The sequence below is a fragment of the Chinchilla lanigera genome, unplaced genomic scaffold (assembly GCF_000276665.1).
Source record: "Chinchilla lanigera isolate Chin_1 unplaced genomic scaffold, ChiLan1.0 scaffold00001, whole genome shotgun sequence".
Lineage (NCBI taxonomy): Eukaryota > Metazoa > Chordata > Mammalia > Rodentia > Chinchillidae > Chinchilla > Chinchilla lanigera.
Window position 1 is genome coordinate 35,382,166 of NW_004955402.1, and position 14,049 is coordinate 35,396,214.

Consider the following 14,049-nt stretch of genomic DNA (forward strand, 5'->3'; position numbering starts at 1 on the left):
TCTTTTTGAAATTATCTGGGGTATTTTAAAAACAAAGATTTAGGCCTCGCCTTTGGAATGTCTGATTTTATTGATTTGTGCCCAGCCATTGAGATGTGCAAAAGCTGCCGTCGGTGACTCTCCCGGGAGCGGATTTTGCACCTTGGCATTTTATCCCTGGAGCACTTGATCCCTTGTGGGGAAGAGGTCAGTGATGGGTGACTGACTGGGATCACACCTGACCGCCAGGGGTCAGAGTGGCAGTCTGTTGGTCCCAATCCAGCTAAGTCCGCCCGCGGGATCCGCCCCGCCTCCTCGCCCCGCCTCCCCGCCCCGCCCAACTAAGGTCGGAGACGACCCGGAAACACTAACCCTGCGCTCTGGGAGATTGCAAGTGCGCTTGCGCGCGCGGGACCTGGCGGGTAGTTTGAATTTCTCTCCCGAGCTGCGGCCAGCCATCCCTGGGTTCTGACAGTGAGTGGAGTTTTCCTAGCTGTTAACTCAGCTGCGAGTAAACCCTTTGCTGCCCAACCGGCGCGAGGGGGTGTCTGGTGTTGGGGGATCCCTGGCCTCTAGGGCAGCCGGACGCGTCACTTGACAAGTGGGGGCTCGTGGCCCGCCCGGCGGGGTGGACTAAACTTTTTATTCTTTGTCCAAAGTGCAGCAACCCCCTCCAACTTGTCCTCAGAGTGACTGGGAACTGAGTCCTTTCCCCTCTCTTCTCCTTATGTTTTTTGTTTTTTTTTTGTTTTTCTCCGGTACCGGGAACCGAACTCACGACCTTGCGCTTGCCAGGCAGGCGCTTTTGCCGCTGAGCTAAATCCCCAGCCCCTCTCTTCTCCTTATGGATCTCATATTCTGAAGCTCCTGTCTTCACCCCCATCCACCCCATAGGAAAAGTGTTTCTCTGGGCCCGTTTTGAAATTAAAGTGTTTCTTTAAAATGCAGGTATATTTTGCATTTTTAAAAGACGTACCTATGTTGTCTTATATATAAATAGTACTTTTGTCTTCCTGAATCATTAAGGTGTCATCTAGGATCATTCCCTATACCCTGGTTTGGTGTCCATTTACTGCAGAAGACTCTAAGACACACCATTATTGCACTTTGGTTAGAAAATGAATTTTGTAGATTGAAATAAATTGCCCTTTTGTACTTTCAAGGAAATGTGATTTGGTAAGTGTTTACCATTTTTGGATTTTGGATTTTGAAAATGAACAGAAATTTATCTGATTTGTCTCCTTCCTCCCCCTTTCCTCTCCTTCTTCCTCTTCTTTCTTCACAAACATGTTTATATTTTTGCACTCACAGGATTAAAAGATGACCTCAGAGCTGGAACAGTTATGCTCTCATGTTAACGAAAAGATTGGCAATATTAAAAAAACTCTGTCGTTAAGAAATCTTGGTAAGTAAAACAGATTTTCTGACTTTAGGTACAGTATACATTTTGATTATTATTAAATTTTGAATGATATATCTGTCTCAGTGAATGTATGTTAAAAAGGTAATTTTCAATTTCAAGTAGTTTTAAAAACATTTCAGCATCACTCTTGACTATTGCGGAGGATACACTGAATGATGAACTAAATATTCACTAGATTTATTTACCTATGTTCTTCTGAGGCATATAGGCCGGTAGTAAGTTTTGAAGGTATGTGGCATCCATAGTTCTGGAGTTTAATGGATACACTAAAAGGCAAGTGGAAGAAAACAACCTTGAAATGGAAAAGATCCACAAAGGAAGAAGTAGTTCAGAAGCCATGGCACAGCCTGCGTTAGAGTAAGCTTATCTCTGTGTATTACCGGGGAGCAGGTAACTGACAATAAAATTAATTTGAAAAGCATCCATAAACTGGAGGTCATGCTTATCTTTGAAAATATTCTGACAACCGAAAAAGGATGATGTAGTGAAAATTCAAAGAAACAGATGATCCTTGTCAAGACTAGTGCCATCCAATGGAAAAGCAGGCTTATCAAAAAGTTAAGAGAGTGTGTTCTTATTCACCAGCTCTGGTACTGTGTGGCTTCTGGCTCTTCCCCAAAGTCAAAGTGACCATGAAAGGTAAATTTTGAATCAGTTCAGGACACTGAGGCAGCCATCACATCACAACTGAAGACACTAAAGAGGACTACAAGAACTGCTTCAGAAAGTTGGCAAAAACAGTGGCATATGTGTATTTGAAGTGAGGGGGAGTATTTTGAGGGGGATTAATAGCAGTGTGTCCTTTACCATAATAAACTTACACATTCACTTTATTTTTGGATCATACCTCACATGCAGCAGTACCTCAGTTCAAAAACTTAATTTGTTCCACAATTTTGGAAAAGATGGCTGCGTTTGTGTTTGTGTGGGAAAGATGATCACTGTCGTGTTTGTCACCTGATGTAGAATTTACAAACAAAAACATTTGCTAATCGCTTCTGTCTGTGAACCAAATTGTTCACAATCAAAAGTGTTCATGAACCAAGGTGCCATTATAATTTGAAGATCTGTAATATTAGATTCAAATGACCCCTCCAAAACAGAGGCCTGCCTGAATCTGCAGACCTATTAGATTACTACACTGGACAATTGTCATTTAGTAGATGGGGAGAAGAGTTTGTTTCCATAGCCTACCTAGCTGCTGCTGTAATTTACTAGATGAATCCTATCAAAAGGAGTGAGTTTGTTCTGTTGATTTTATTACTATAAATCAGTAATGAAAACTCTTAAAGTTTAGGTGACTAAATAACTGTGGGTTTTCTGTTGTTATTTGGTTATGAAAATTTGTTTTATTTTTCATAAAATAAAAACAAAAACAAATTATTTGAGATACCCGTGTATGGGGAAGAGATACTATTTCCACCTAGTTATTTCACCCTCTGAAATTACTCAGTAGGAACATTGGAATTCATGTTTTTAGTGCTTATGAGCTGAATAGAATTCTTGTTTTGTTTTAGTGGTTATGAGCTGAATGTTAAAGGCAATTCACGTTGCTCCCTTAGATGAAATAATACACTCTTCCTTAGAATGAGGAATAGTAGTTAGCATTTACTATGTGCTTTCATTTATCTTTGCAGTAGTCTTAGGCAGGTAGTGGTGTCTCTGACTTTAGGCTGAGATGATGCAGCCTCTACTGCCTCCATGATCTACAGAAATGGCTGAAGTATGCTTTTATTTATATGTATCTCATTGTTTGGTTGCTAGAAATGCAGAGGGAAAGATTTGATTGTAAGGATAATTGCTCTTTTGTGTTTTTGTTCTCTTAAATTATTAAATTACTTTTTCTTTCTAGGGAGGAGGGGTCTCTGATTTTCTCATCAAATTTATGAAGCTAGAGAGAGGTGTTAGGAGATGGGGCTGGGAAGATGAGAACATGCTGCTTTATATATATCTCGTGATTTCTTTTCCAGATACTCCAGAGTCAGCACTAGCCTGTGACTTTGTATGTCATTCTCTTCTGGTTTGCAACTTTGAGTAGTATAGATAGTATAAATATGAATCCCAAACCTGCATTCCAACTTTCCAAAGAGAACTTTCAACCTCACCCTCACTCCCACTTTATACACACCTGAAGTCCAGTCTGAAACATAAGCTTATTTCCCCAGCCTGTTTAGACTTTTTCAGGACATATTTTCAATGAAGAAGGATCCTGACCCCATCTGAGATACCCGTTTCTAACACCCTGTGTTTTGAGGCCTCCAAGCCTTGGATCTTGTTCTCCTTAAAGTGAAATATATCCAGTTGCTGAGGCTGACAGCCTTCTCTTCAGCCTCCCTCCACACTCCATAGGATGGAGTTATTGCAGCATCAGCTCACAAGTGATATGTCATCTGTGGATCCCTCTTCGTATTGGATCTCTTAGAGATTTACCTAATTCTCAGGAAAGCTCAGCTAGGTGTGTAGAAAGGTGTTTCTTCAGTAAATCTAGGTGTTTTATTAGAGTGGAAAAATTTGCCACAAACAAAAGCCTCAGAGACATTTTTTAAATGCCTCTCTTTCTTTCTCTCCCATAGTACTTTGAAGTGAAGTTTTCAGATTGTCATGGAAACAGGTGTGAGGACTGAAATAACAGTCTTTCTCTACCCTCCGTGTCTCTAAGGCTCGGCTATCAGTTCCAAGAGTTTTCATGAGTATTTTTATTTTATTTTATATATATATGATATATGTGTTGTTTTCTACTTTTATCTTTTCTTATAACAGGCCAGGAACCTACCTTGAAGACTATATTAAATAAAATAGGAGATGAGATCATTATAGTGAATGAACTTCTAAATAAATTTGAATTGGAAATTCAATATCAAGAACAAGCCAACAGTTCACTCAAGGTAATGTTTTTCTAATGATAAAACAAAAAGGCAACAAATAAAATTCTAATCAGCAGGTAATTTGTAAGATCTTTAAGTTTATAATGTTCTTAGCTTTGTAAATTACTAACGGTATACAGCGTCATTTGTGTTTTATGTTCCCAGTATAATGGAGTCTGGGGCTCCCGAGCTATTTCTTTATGCTGATGGCCAGAGGTATTGTAGTTTATAGAAAAAAAAGATTTTCTAAATAATTCTTGGTTAAGTTTAATGTAAACAAATGGTACCCTGGGAGAGTGATGTATAAAGAACCCCAGCCTTGGATGAGATGTGGATTCTCATTTTGGCTGTTTTTGATACCCTTTGTCATCCTGAGAAAACCACCTCATCTCTCAAGTGTCTGAGGATCTTCATTTGAACTGGGCTGTTTGCTAGCTCTTTTCTCTTTCTGCATTTCCATATTTTCATAAAATATAAACATTCTTCAATAGAGACAAACTTGAGCCTCACATGCACATTTTATAATACAAGTTTTGTGTACTTCCTAATGAGAAAATATTCACTCTGCAGTGTAATTACCTCATGCTGCTGTTAGAACCATTGAAGTGTTCAGTAGACTTGAACAACACAGCCTCTGGCCCCATTCAGCTTTGTAATCCTTATGCTCTGTAAATATTTTCAGCTATAGCAATGGGCATGAAAATGAAATTTGTGTTTATGAATATCACTCAGCTCTTCAAAAGAAAGATGTTATAAATTTAAAACCAATACTGGTATTTCAATTCTAACCTATCCAAGAATACCCAGTGTTTGGTGCAGCCCTCGAGAATATTTAAGGGAAAACTAAAAATCAGATAACAAGAATCTAAAGGCACTGAATATTTTTCTAATTAAAATTTGCACAAGTTCAATGCCTCAAGTTATAGTAGAAGTTAAAGAGAAAAAAAGCACAGTTATGATCAAGAAACAATTTTTATTAAACTGGAATATACAAATATCAATGTGGAACCAGGCAGCATCTCATGCCTGTCATCTGGGTGGACATTCCTGCTCTGGTGCTGTCATATAGGTAACACGGAGAATGTGTGCTAAGTCAACAAAAACAATTTACCAGGATGAAAAACATCAATCTTCTCATCTGTTTCTTAGTTCCCTCCCAAGGTTAAAATATTTGGGAGAGACTTAAACCTTTAAATCTCAATCTTGCTTTGTAGTTATAATGTGATTACAGAGATTGTTCTCTGAAAAATCCAATAGAGAAAATACATCACCATCCAAAAAACAGCTCTGGAAGTCAACATTCTCCCCTCCAACCCCCTGGGATGGCTCATGGTCTTCTTGGTCTTTATAATGGCTTGTGCCACTCACAGGGAGGAAAGAGGCTTATTCATGAGTGTTTTGAAAAAATTTTAGGAACTTTATGAATCTCTTGAAGAAGATTATAAAGATGTGGAACATCTGAAGGAAAATATTCCTCCCCATTTGCCTCAAGTAATAGTAACACAGAACTTGTGAGTATATTTATAATTATTCTTACCCTCTGGCTTTACAAACCTATGAAAACAAACACCTCAAAGCCTTTTGCTCAATCACACAGCTGCTATTTTGTTTACTCAGTTTTTGTCACTTGCACCAGAAACAGTGTGAGCCCCTATCTTGACCAGTTTTCTTATCCTACATCTCTGTGGGAAATGTCCCCCTTTCCTGAGAGCAAGGCTCCGTAGGCTCTCTTCCCACTTGTTCCTTCCTCGTTGAGCAGTTTCTCAACCTCAGTTTCATTACCTTTTGTGGTCAGTTCTTTGTTGGGACAATGAAGAAGACGAACGTCAATGTCTTTTATGGGCAAAATCTCCCTGACCTTTGAGAACCACTGCCTTAGAAGAATAAGCTTGATGAACTTCTCTCTGAAAAATAGCCAAAGGAATAATAAACCTGCTCTTCATCTGCCCCTCACTTCCATCCTGGTTCTCTGTCTCTTCCCTGGCAGTGTGTGGTTGTGCTCACCTTTCTCCCAGAGGCCCTAATATCTGGCTTTTGGGTGTCATTCCTGCCACACTTGTGAAGCTGATTGCTTGCAGTTTGCAAAGAAGCCAGAAGTCCTTTAGGCCTGATTCTGTTTTCCCAATCTCACTTTGGTCACCCCTTTTGCTTTGAGATTGTGTTGTGCACTTCTACTGTGCTTTCTTGCCCATCTGCCCACATCCCTGAGGTGGCTGCCTCTGCTTCTCTTCCCTCTTTTAAGTTAGAGGTCACCTGAAGTCACTTCACTCCCACTTACCTGACCCCACTGTCAGTGCTGTCAAATGTCTAGCTCCAGCCTTGATGTGAGATCTATTTCTGGGGGTTTCGTGGCTTTCTGGGAATTTGTTGAGGGAATTGTTTCTCTTCAAGCTTTGCAAGTCTAAGGCTGAACTCACTCTCTTGTTACCTGTCCATCCAAACTGCTGCTCTCATTCTCCTGTCACCTGGGCAGGGACTTGGCATCTTCATCCTGTTACACTCTTCTAGACATTACCATCCATTCTGCTGCTTCCTTGTTCTCATTACCTGGCTCTGAAGAGGTTCTTCCACCAGCTTTTGTCTTTGTGATTTGAGAAGACCTGTGTTCTATCTTTCCAGCACAGTATTTTTCCACTTCCATCTCTCCAGTCCTCTGCCCCCAAAATTTGAATAGATAAAAACATTTCATGGCTAAGTTAATTTTTGAAATGTGCCATATGTTCAGGAAACTGATTAAAATATTTGTACAAATTAAAGAATAATAGAAGAAACATGTATATATCTACTAGTCAAGGTAAGAAACAGGATATTACCAATAGCTTAAAATACTTTTTCTAGTGCACCCTCCTTTTGTCACAGAGGTAATCACTCTCCTGGCTTTCATGATAATCTTGCCTTTCCATAAAGAGAACATTGATTAAGCTGGAAAAGTTGAAAGGCAAACACAAGCCTTGGACCATAGGGAAAGAGCCACAGTATGTTCATGGTTGAAGGTCTCTAGGAGGAGCTCATCAGTGTTCCTAGGTGTGATCAGGGTGCTTGGAATGTTCCTGCAAAAAGAGGAGACTGCTGGACACGGATATGAGTGAATAACAGGGAGCAAGGGTTATCAGAGGGTATCTGTCGGGGAGACATTGTCTATCCAGCAGGAGTGTGACTAGGAGAATGGAAGCTCAGTATGGCTGAACTTCAGCTCTCAGGGCGGGGTGAAAACAAAACCTTTTGTAGGTTGAAGTGGTGTTTTCCACTGATACGTGGCAGGGCCTGCAGACACCTGGGAATTTCCTCAGCATGTAATCAAGATAAACAAGTACAGGAAAAATTCACTTTCTCTGTGGAGTCTGACATTAGCATTTGTGTTAGGGTGATGGCACTTTCTCATTGGACATTTTTGTCTTGGTAGTCCACAACAACCAGTCAGGCCTGGCTATGCTCTGTCTGGTTCTCTGCTGCCATCTTGGGTTCTCATTTGTCTTTTCTGGAGACCTTCTTGGATCCTTCTGTGCTGAATCCGCTGTTTTCTGTATCCAGTGTCTTTTTTCGGAAAGCAGCCAAGCCACTATGACAGTAGAAGTCTGTTCCTTTTCTGGCCCTTCCACAACCTAGAACAGTAGTAGTGAACCTACGGTACGTGTGCTGTGGTGGGCTGTTTGTGCCGTCACCGACCTAGAAGCTGTAGCCTGTTTATAGACTTCATTACTAGTAAGCTTCTCATTCAATAAAATTGGGCAGATTGAATCCAAGGGTGAACCATACTTATTACTAGCAATTAAAATGAGTGTGCAATAGACAGTGATTGACAGCAACCAACAAGATAAATTAGAGTAAGTGGAAGATAACTGATGTTTGTACATTCAGATCTATGGAAGTCAGGAGAGGTGCTGTTTGGGAGCTAAGATAGTTGAACTTTATATGTACTGACTTTGATGAGCCAGTGGGACTCTTGATGAAGATGTCTAGCATAAGCCAAGCATGGTTGTGCGTACATATAATCCCAGCTGCTCGGGAGGCTCAGCCTGGAACATAGGAAGTTCAAACCCAGCCTGCACAATTTAGTAAAACACTTTCTTAAAATTAAAAACAAGTCTGCCAGGCATGATGGTGCACGCCTATAATCCTAGCACTCGGGAGACTGAGGCAGGAGGATTGCTGCGAGTTCAAGGCCAGCCTGGGCTACAAAGTGAGTTCGAGGCCAGCCTGAACTGCATAGTGAGACCCTGTCTCAAAAAGACAAAAAAAAAAGTCTGGGCAGGTAGCTCAGTGGTGGCACATTTGATTACTTACCTACCATGTATAAAGACCGAAGTTCTATCCCCAGTACTAGGTAAAAAAAATCTAATATATATCCTACATATACCATGTTTTGGGTATGTAAGTAAATATAACTAGTATACAGCCATTATTGAATATTTAGGGGAAATTTTCAATATTCTTTTCACTATTTAGGTCTTCATAGTGGAGGTGTAGGGATAGAAAAAACGGTTGGGTAAAACATTATTAAAACTGAATGAGTGATGTGTTGAATATTGATTATTTTCAATTGAGAAAAATTTCCAGTATGTGCTTCATTCTGACAATTACGTACATACTCTGTAGGGTTAATGGGTCGGATCTTGACTCTGAAGAACCAGTCAAAGTTGAGGAACCTGAACCCACAAAGAAACCTGCAAAAGAACAAAAAATTATTAAAGAAATGCTATTTATATCTACTGATGAATTCAATGCAATTCCTTCGTAAGTATTTAAGAAAAATTTTAATGTTGAACTCTAACAGTCAACATAATGATTGTTTAAATTATAAGGCTTGGTCATATTAATTATAATATGCTGTGTTCAAATATCAATCTTGTCTAGTTTTACCTTGTTCTGTGAAAAGGAAGGATTTTTCTCTTGGAAATGCTTAAAATCATGTTTTTTGTTTAGTTCTAAAAGCTCTTGTACTATATAGATGGATCCGTTTGTTGCTTATGACTCTCTGGGACCATTCCATGATGCAGAAGTTACTTTGGTTTTGCTGTACATTTAAGGAAGTCGAGTGTGATTTATAGCTGGGAATTAGAATGAAGAGTGTGTATTTGGTTTTCATCTGTTTCTTGTACCACACACTCGGTTGAGTCTGTGCGGCTTTCTAAGCACTGTGACACTAGGAGTTTTCAAGTTTCAGGCTAGTCCAAAATGAGCCTCAGCAATTTGTCAGCTACTGTTTATTCCTGTAGTTACTAGTTCCAGTGGCTTCTGCTCCTGGTATTACTGACGTTCTCCTCCCTCTGGGCTCTTGTCCTGAGAATGACGAAGAATGAAGTCCACAGACACAGCAGTGGGGAACGAGCCAGGTGTAGTTTATTAGAATGGAGACGCTTTCGCTAGCTGAGAGGGGCTCCAAGAGAGGACACTGAGGAGATGCCCAAGTTCAGGGGTTTATATGCAGACCTTGTGGGCTATTTTGGGAGGCGGGTAAAAATGAAATAATGTAGCTGCCATTTTTACGTAGTCCTGTGGTCAGAAGAGACATCCTTTGCACCTCCACTTCCTTGGGCTTATCTCAGTTTACCTAGACTCTTGCCCTTTGAAACGTTGTGGGCGCAGTTTTTAGCTAGTTTTTATTTCTGTCAGTGGTACGTAGGAATACCCTCTCATCTCACCTTTGCCAGCGTTACCTGCTGTTTTAAAAATTGTTGCCAGTTGGTCACTTGAAAACTATCTGGCTGTTTTATAATTCTGACTAGTGATTGACATTTCTCTTTAATTGTTTTGGTCATTTCCCATATTAATAGATTTATTTTCATGAAAGTGGTTTCACAAATTGATGCTATTTAGATTTGCTTATTGAGGTTGCTGGTTATCAGCTGAGTTAAAGGGAAGAGCAAACAGCTACAAAGAACAGTGAAATTAAAAAAAGTTTAGAAAATGCTTTTGTGAAGAGTTGCAGGAAATTAAAATAGCTATGGTAGAATATTCATTTTTTAAACTAAGGAGCTGGCAGGGATAGAGGATGAGTATTTAGGAAATAAAGGGCATAGTGAGGAAGACTTGGGGATTCCTAAGTACATTGTAGAAAGGAATGGTATCAAGACTTTGTAAATTGTAGTTAGAAAAAACAGATCTGCAAAAAGTCTTTTGAAAAGGAAAGTAATGAAAATAAATGCTTTTGGAAAGAGAAAGGAATAAATTCCTTTATTGCTTTATATTAAAGAATTTTGTATTCAAAATTGCCACTTCAAACTCTTTGACAGAATTTAACATAATGAATTCACAATTTATATTGAGGCAGATCATTGAGTTTTGGTCTTGGTGTGTCCAAACCTCTCAAAACTGAGTCTCCCGTTTTTATTCTAAGACTAGATCTGTGGTGACAGTGAGGACAGATGAAAATGAGATCCAGGCTGACAGGTAGAATTTAGAGTTAAAGAGAAGATATTTTGAAAGAATTTGAGCTAGCCAACAAAAAAAAGCATGCTACTCACTAGTTCTCCACCTTTGTGCTTAAATTGAGAAGCTTCTCATGCTTTATATATCTTGCCCCATGAGTTCTGTGTCTCAGTTGTCATCTTTCTTCTGATTTTCTTTGTCTACTTTCATCTTCCCTTCCTTTTTTTTGAACTGTCTTTATACATATAACAGTTTTTCCAGAAAACAATGGTATAAGTTGTACATTTGCTCAACATTTAAAATTTTCTTTCCTTTGCACACTTTAAAAATGTTTTAATAAAGTTACATCTTGCAGTTATTCAGTCTGTTTGAATTAGAATTTGAGACCTTATTTTAAGTTGTAGTATTAATACTGTGTAGGTGGAAAGTAGAGATTTATGCATTCAGATATAATTAGGGAAGCTGAGCATTAATATGTTGTTATCTCTATTAATTTTTAGATGGTAAGGTGTGTCTGGACTACACAGAAGTTGATATAATTGTTTTCCTAAAAGATATTTTTTATAAAGTATGCTTTGATACTGCACAAAGTTACAGTATTTATGTTTTTCAAAGAAAGTAATTTGTGTAATGATTTTTTTAAAAGAACTGTATACTTTTTTTTTACAGGTACATGAAATCCCGCTTAACCTATTGTCAAATTAATGATGTTATTAAAGAAATCAACAAAGCAGTAGTTAGCAAATACAAGATTGTTCATCAATCAAAGAAATCTATGAATTCTGTAACCAGAAATCTCTATCAAAGATTTATTAATGAAGAAACAAAGGATACTAAAGGTAAAAAGGTATTATATATTTGTGCATGTGTCAACTGTTTGGTGTATAATTAATCATGAGAAACAAAGCTCATGCTAGAAAATTCTAATGCAAGAAGTTAATCCTCAATTATGAGTAGTTTTCCAACTGGGGAAATTTGACATGCTGGAGATATTTTGGTGGTTACAGCTGGGATGGGGACAGAGGTACTACCCTAAAATGCACAGGATAGCCCTAAGAATGTCTGCAGTGCTGAAGCTGAGAAACACTGCTCTAGAGTCTATTATGAAACTATACCCAATATTTTAAGTGGAATAGTAGTGATAACAGTTGATCATGCTTATTTAGTACATACTGGTACCAGTTAGTGTGTTAAGAGGTTTAGTCCTCATAATGTCCTTATCTCCCCTACTGGCCCCCTTTTTGAGAGGGGGTATTGCTATTTAATCCAGGCTAGCAGTGCGCTCTCTGTGTGTCTCTGACTGGCCTCAAATTCATGACTGTCTTGCCTCAGTCTCCTGAGAGCTGGGATTATAGGCAGGAGCCACTGTACCCAGCTTTCCTCATTCCATTTTGTAGCCTAGGCAAAGATTGCTTAAATTATGCAAGTCATCCAGTGGTAGAGCTGCTATGAGTTCATTTCTGTTAACCTCTACTGCATAATGCCTCTGGAAAAGTGAGTTGTTCAGGAGATACCAACAGGTAGCTAGGGAGCTAATAAGCAGGGCTACAATGCTAAAGTGCTGTAGTAATATTATGCAGCTTCAGTTGATAGAATAATTATTATTTGGGGAAGAATACATTTCTTACTTTAATTGGATAATGATAGTAAGAATGATTAATGCCATTCATATTCACGATTAGGTACCTTAAAGACTCATCTTAAAAGTTGACGTTAAAAATGTTAGCATCCATATCTTTATTTTCAGGTCATTATTTTATAGTGGAAGCTGACATAAAGGAGTTCACAACTCTGAAGGCTGACAAGAAGCTTTATGTGATCCTGAATATTTTGCGAGTTTGCCGGAGACTGTCAGAAATCCGAGGGGGAGGACTTACCCGTTATGTCATTACCTGAGGCCTTAGCTTAGAATTGACAGATTGATAGGCATAGATGCTAGTCTTGTAATTATCTTACATATAATCTCTGGCTTTTAAATTTTTTATTCCTGTTTTTCACAAAAATAAAACCTTTTTGAACAATATATATTTTAAAAATTTACTTCCTTTTGGCAAACGTTTATCCACCTGCCACATAAGGCTCTGTAGTTGGCATGCAATGGAATTAAAAAATGCTCAATTGTGTTTAGTGGACAGTGCTGCTGACCCCAAGAAGATGGATACCGATATGATATTGGAAGTAAAAGGCCAGGAAGATAAGGTCAAGGATACCTAGGCCCTTTGGAATTAAAGGTCATTAATGTCTAAATTCCATAAGGCATTTCAGTTCACAGATGGTCTTCCTTGAAGTGGCTCTGGAAGTGGTTTATCCATCTGATTATTATACTTTCCCATATGCCCTGAGGGAGTAGCTTGCTACACATCAGTTAAGCCAGTCTGTAGACTTTAACCTGTAGTGAAAGTATATTGAGATGCTGTGATATTGTGATTTAATATGAAATATGTATTAGATCTTTGTCCCCAGTTCCTTGTTCACGGCTCCTCAAAGCCTTGTAATATCCTGCTTCATAGGGGTACTTCTTTTGTTCTGCTGGTCTTTGACCCCATTTCCTGATGTGACACAGAGCTCTTAAATCTCTTCAAATTACCTCTTGATAGCAATGTTTTTTGTTTGAATGAGGTGATTTTTGGTGGGCAACTGTATAGTTTCAGGATAGGGTCTTGTCACAAAAACCAAACCATGTCTAGAAACTTGTAATTGTCACTACCCCCCCCACACACACACAAACCCTAGGGACAGGGGCTGAGATTGAGTTAATAATCAATCACCTGATGCAATGAAGCCTTAAAAATCCCTAAACTGTGGAGTTCAGAGAGCTTCGAGACTGTGGACACATGGATGTACCAGGAGGATGGTGTACCCTACCTTTATGAGGACAGAAGCCCCTGTGCTCAGGATCCTGCTGGGCCTTCACCCTATTGTACATCTTTACTGGTTGCTCATCTGTGCCCTTTATACTACCCTTTATAATAAACTGGTAATCATAAGAAAGGTGTTTCTCTGAGTTCTATGAGTCATCCTAGCAAATTATCAAACTTGGTGATGGTGTTGTATGGACCGTGATTTGTAGCTAAATTGGACAGGCGTGTGGATAACCACTCATTGTGATTGGAGTCTGAAGTGAGGACAGTCTTGTGGGACTGAGCCCAAAACCTATGGTATCAGAATTAAATTGTAGGACACTCAGTTTGTAGCCAGAGTTAGAGAATTGGTTAGTATGGAAAACACACACACTTGGAGTCAGAATTATTACATGAATGTAATATAGAAAAAGCAGGGATTTTCCTGGGTAACATGAAAACGATGACAAAATAATGTGTGAGCAGGTTGAAAAGGGTTATGGAAAAATGCATAATTGGACTGTAAGAAATGAACCGTGTTCTGCACATAGGGAGACTGTCCGCTTTATTCAAG

General features: G+C 39.0%; 1 protein-coding gene across 2 annotated transcripts; it reads left to right on the forward strand.

Annotated features, from left to right (window-relative positions):
* Window positions 1–365: 365 nt before the first annotated feature.
* Window positions 366–13,622, forward strand: Ska1 (spindle and kinetochore associated complex subunit 1). Of its 2 annotated transcripts, XM_005372928.2 has the most exons (8): window positions 366–453; window positions 1,006–1,155; window positions 1,291–1,384; window positions 4,163–4,287; window positions 5,680–5,777; window positions 8,863–9,000; window positions 11,305–11,474; window positions 12,383–13,622. In XM_005372928.2, exons 3-8 carry the CDS (start codon window positions 1,300–1,302, stop codon window positions 12,529–12,531), a joined length of 765 nt encoding a protein of 254 aa, XP_005372985.1. In that variant the 5' UTR covers window positions 366–453; window positions 1,006–1,155; window positions 1,291–1,299; the 3' UTR covers window positions 12,532–13,622. The 2 variants fall into 2 exon arrangements, with proteins under 2 accessions (XP_005372985.1, XP_005372984.1); XM_005372927.2 differs by lacking the exon at window positions 1,006–1,155.
* The last annotated feature ends 427 nt before the right edge of the window (window positions 13,623–14,049 follow it).

Coding starts and splice junctions, on each gene's coding strand:
- Ska1 (XM_005372928.2), top strand. CDS start 1,300: ATGACCTCAGAGCTGGAACAGTTATGCTCTCATGTTAACGAAAAGATT. Junction 4,288..5,679: donor AAGCCAACAGTTCACTCAAG/GTAATGTTTTTC, acceptor AAAAAATTTTAG/GAACTTTATGAATCTCTTGA. Junction 5,778..8,862: donor GTAATAGTAACACAGAACTT/GTGAGTATATTT, acceptor CATACTCTGTAG/GGTTAATGGGTCGGATCTTG.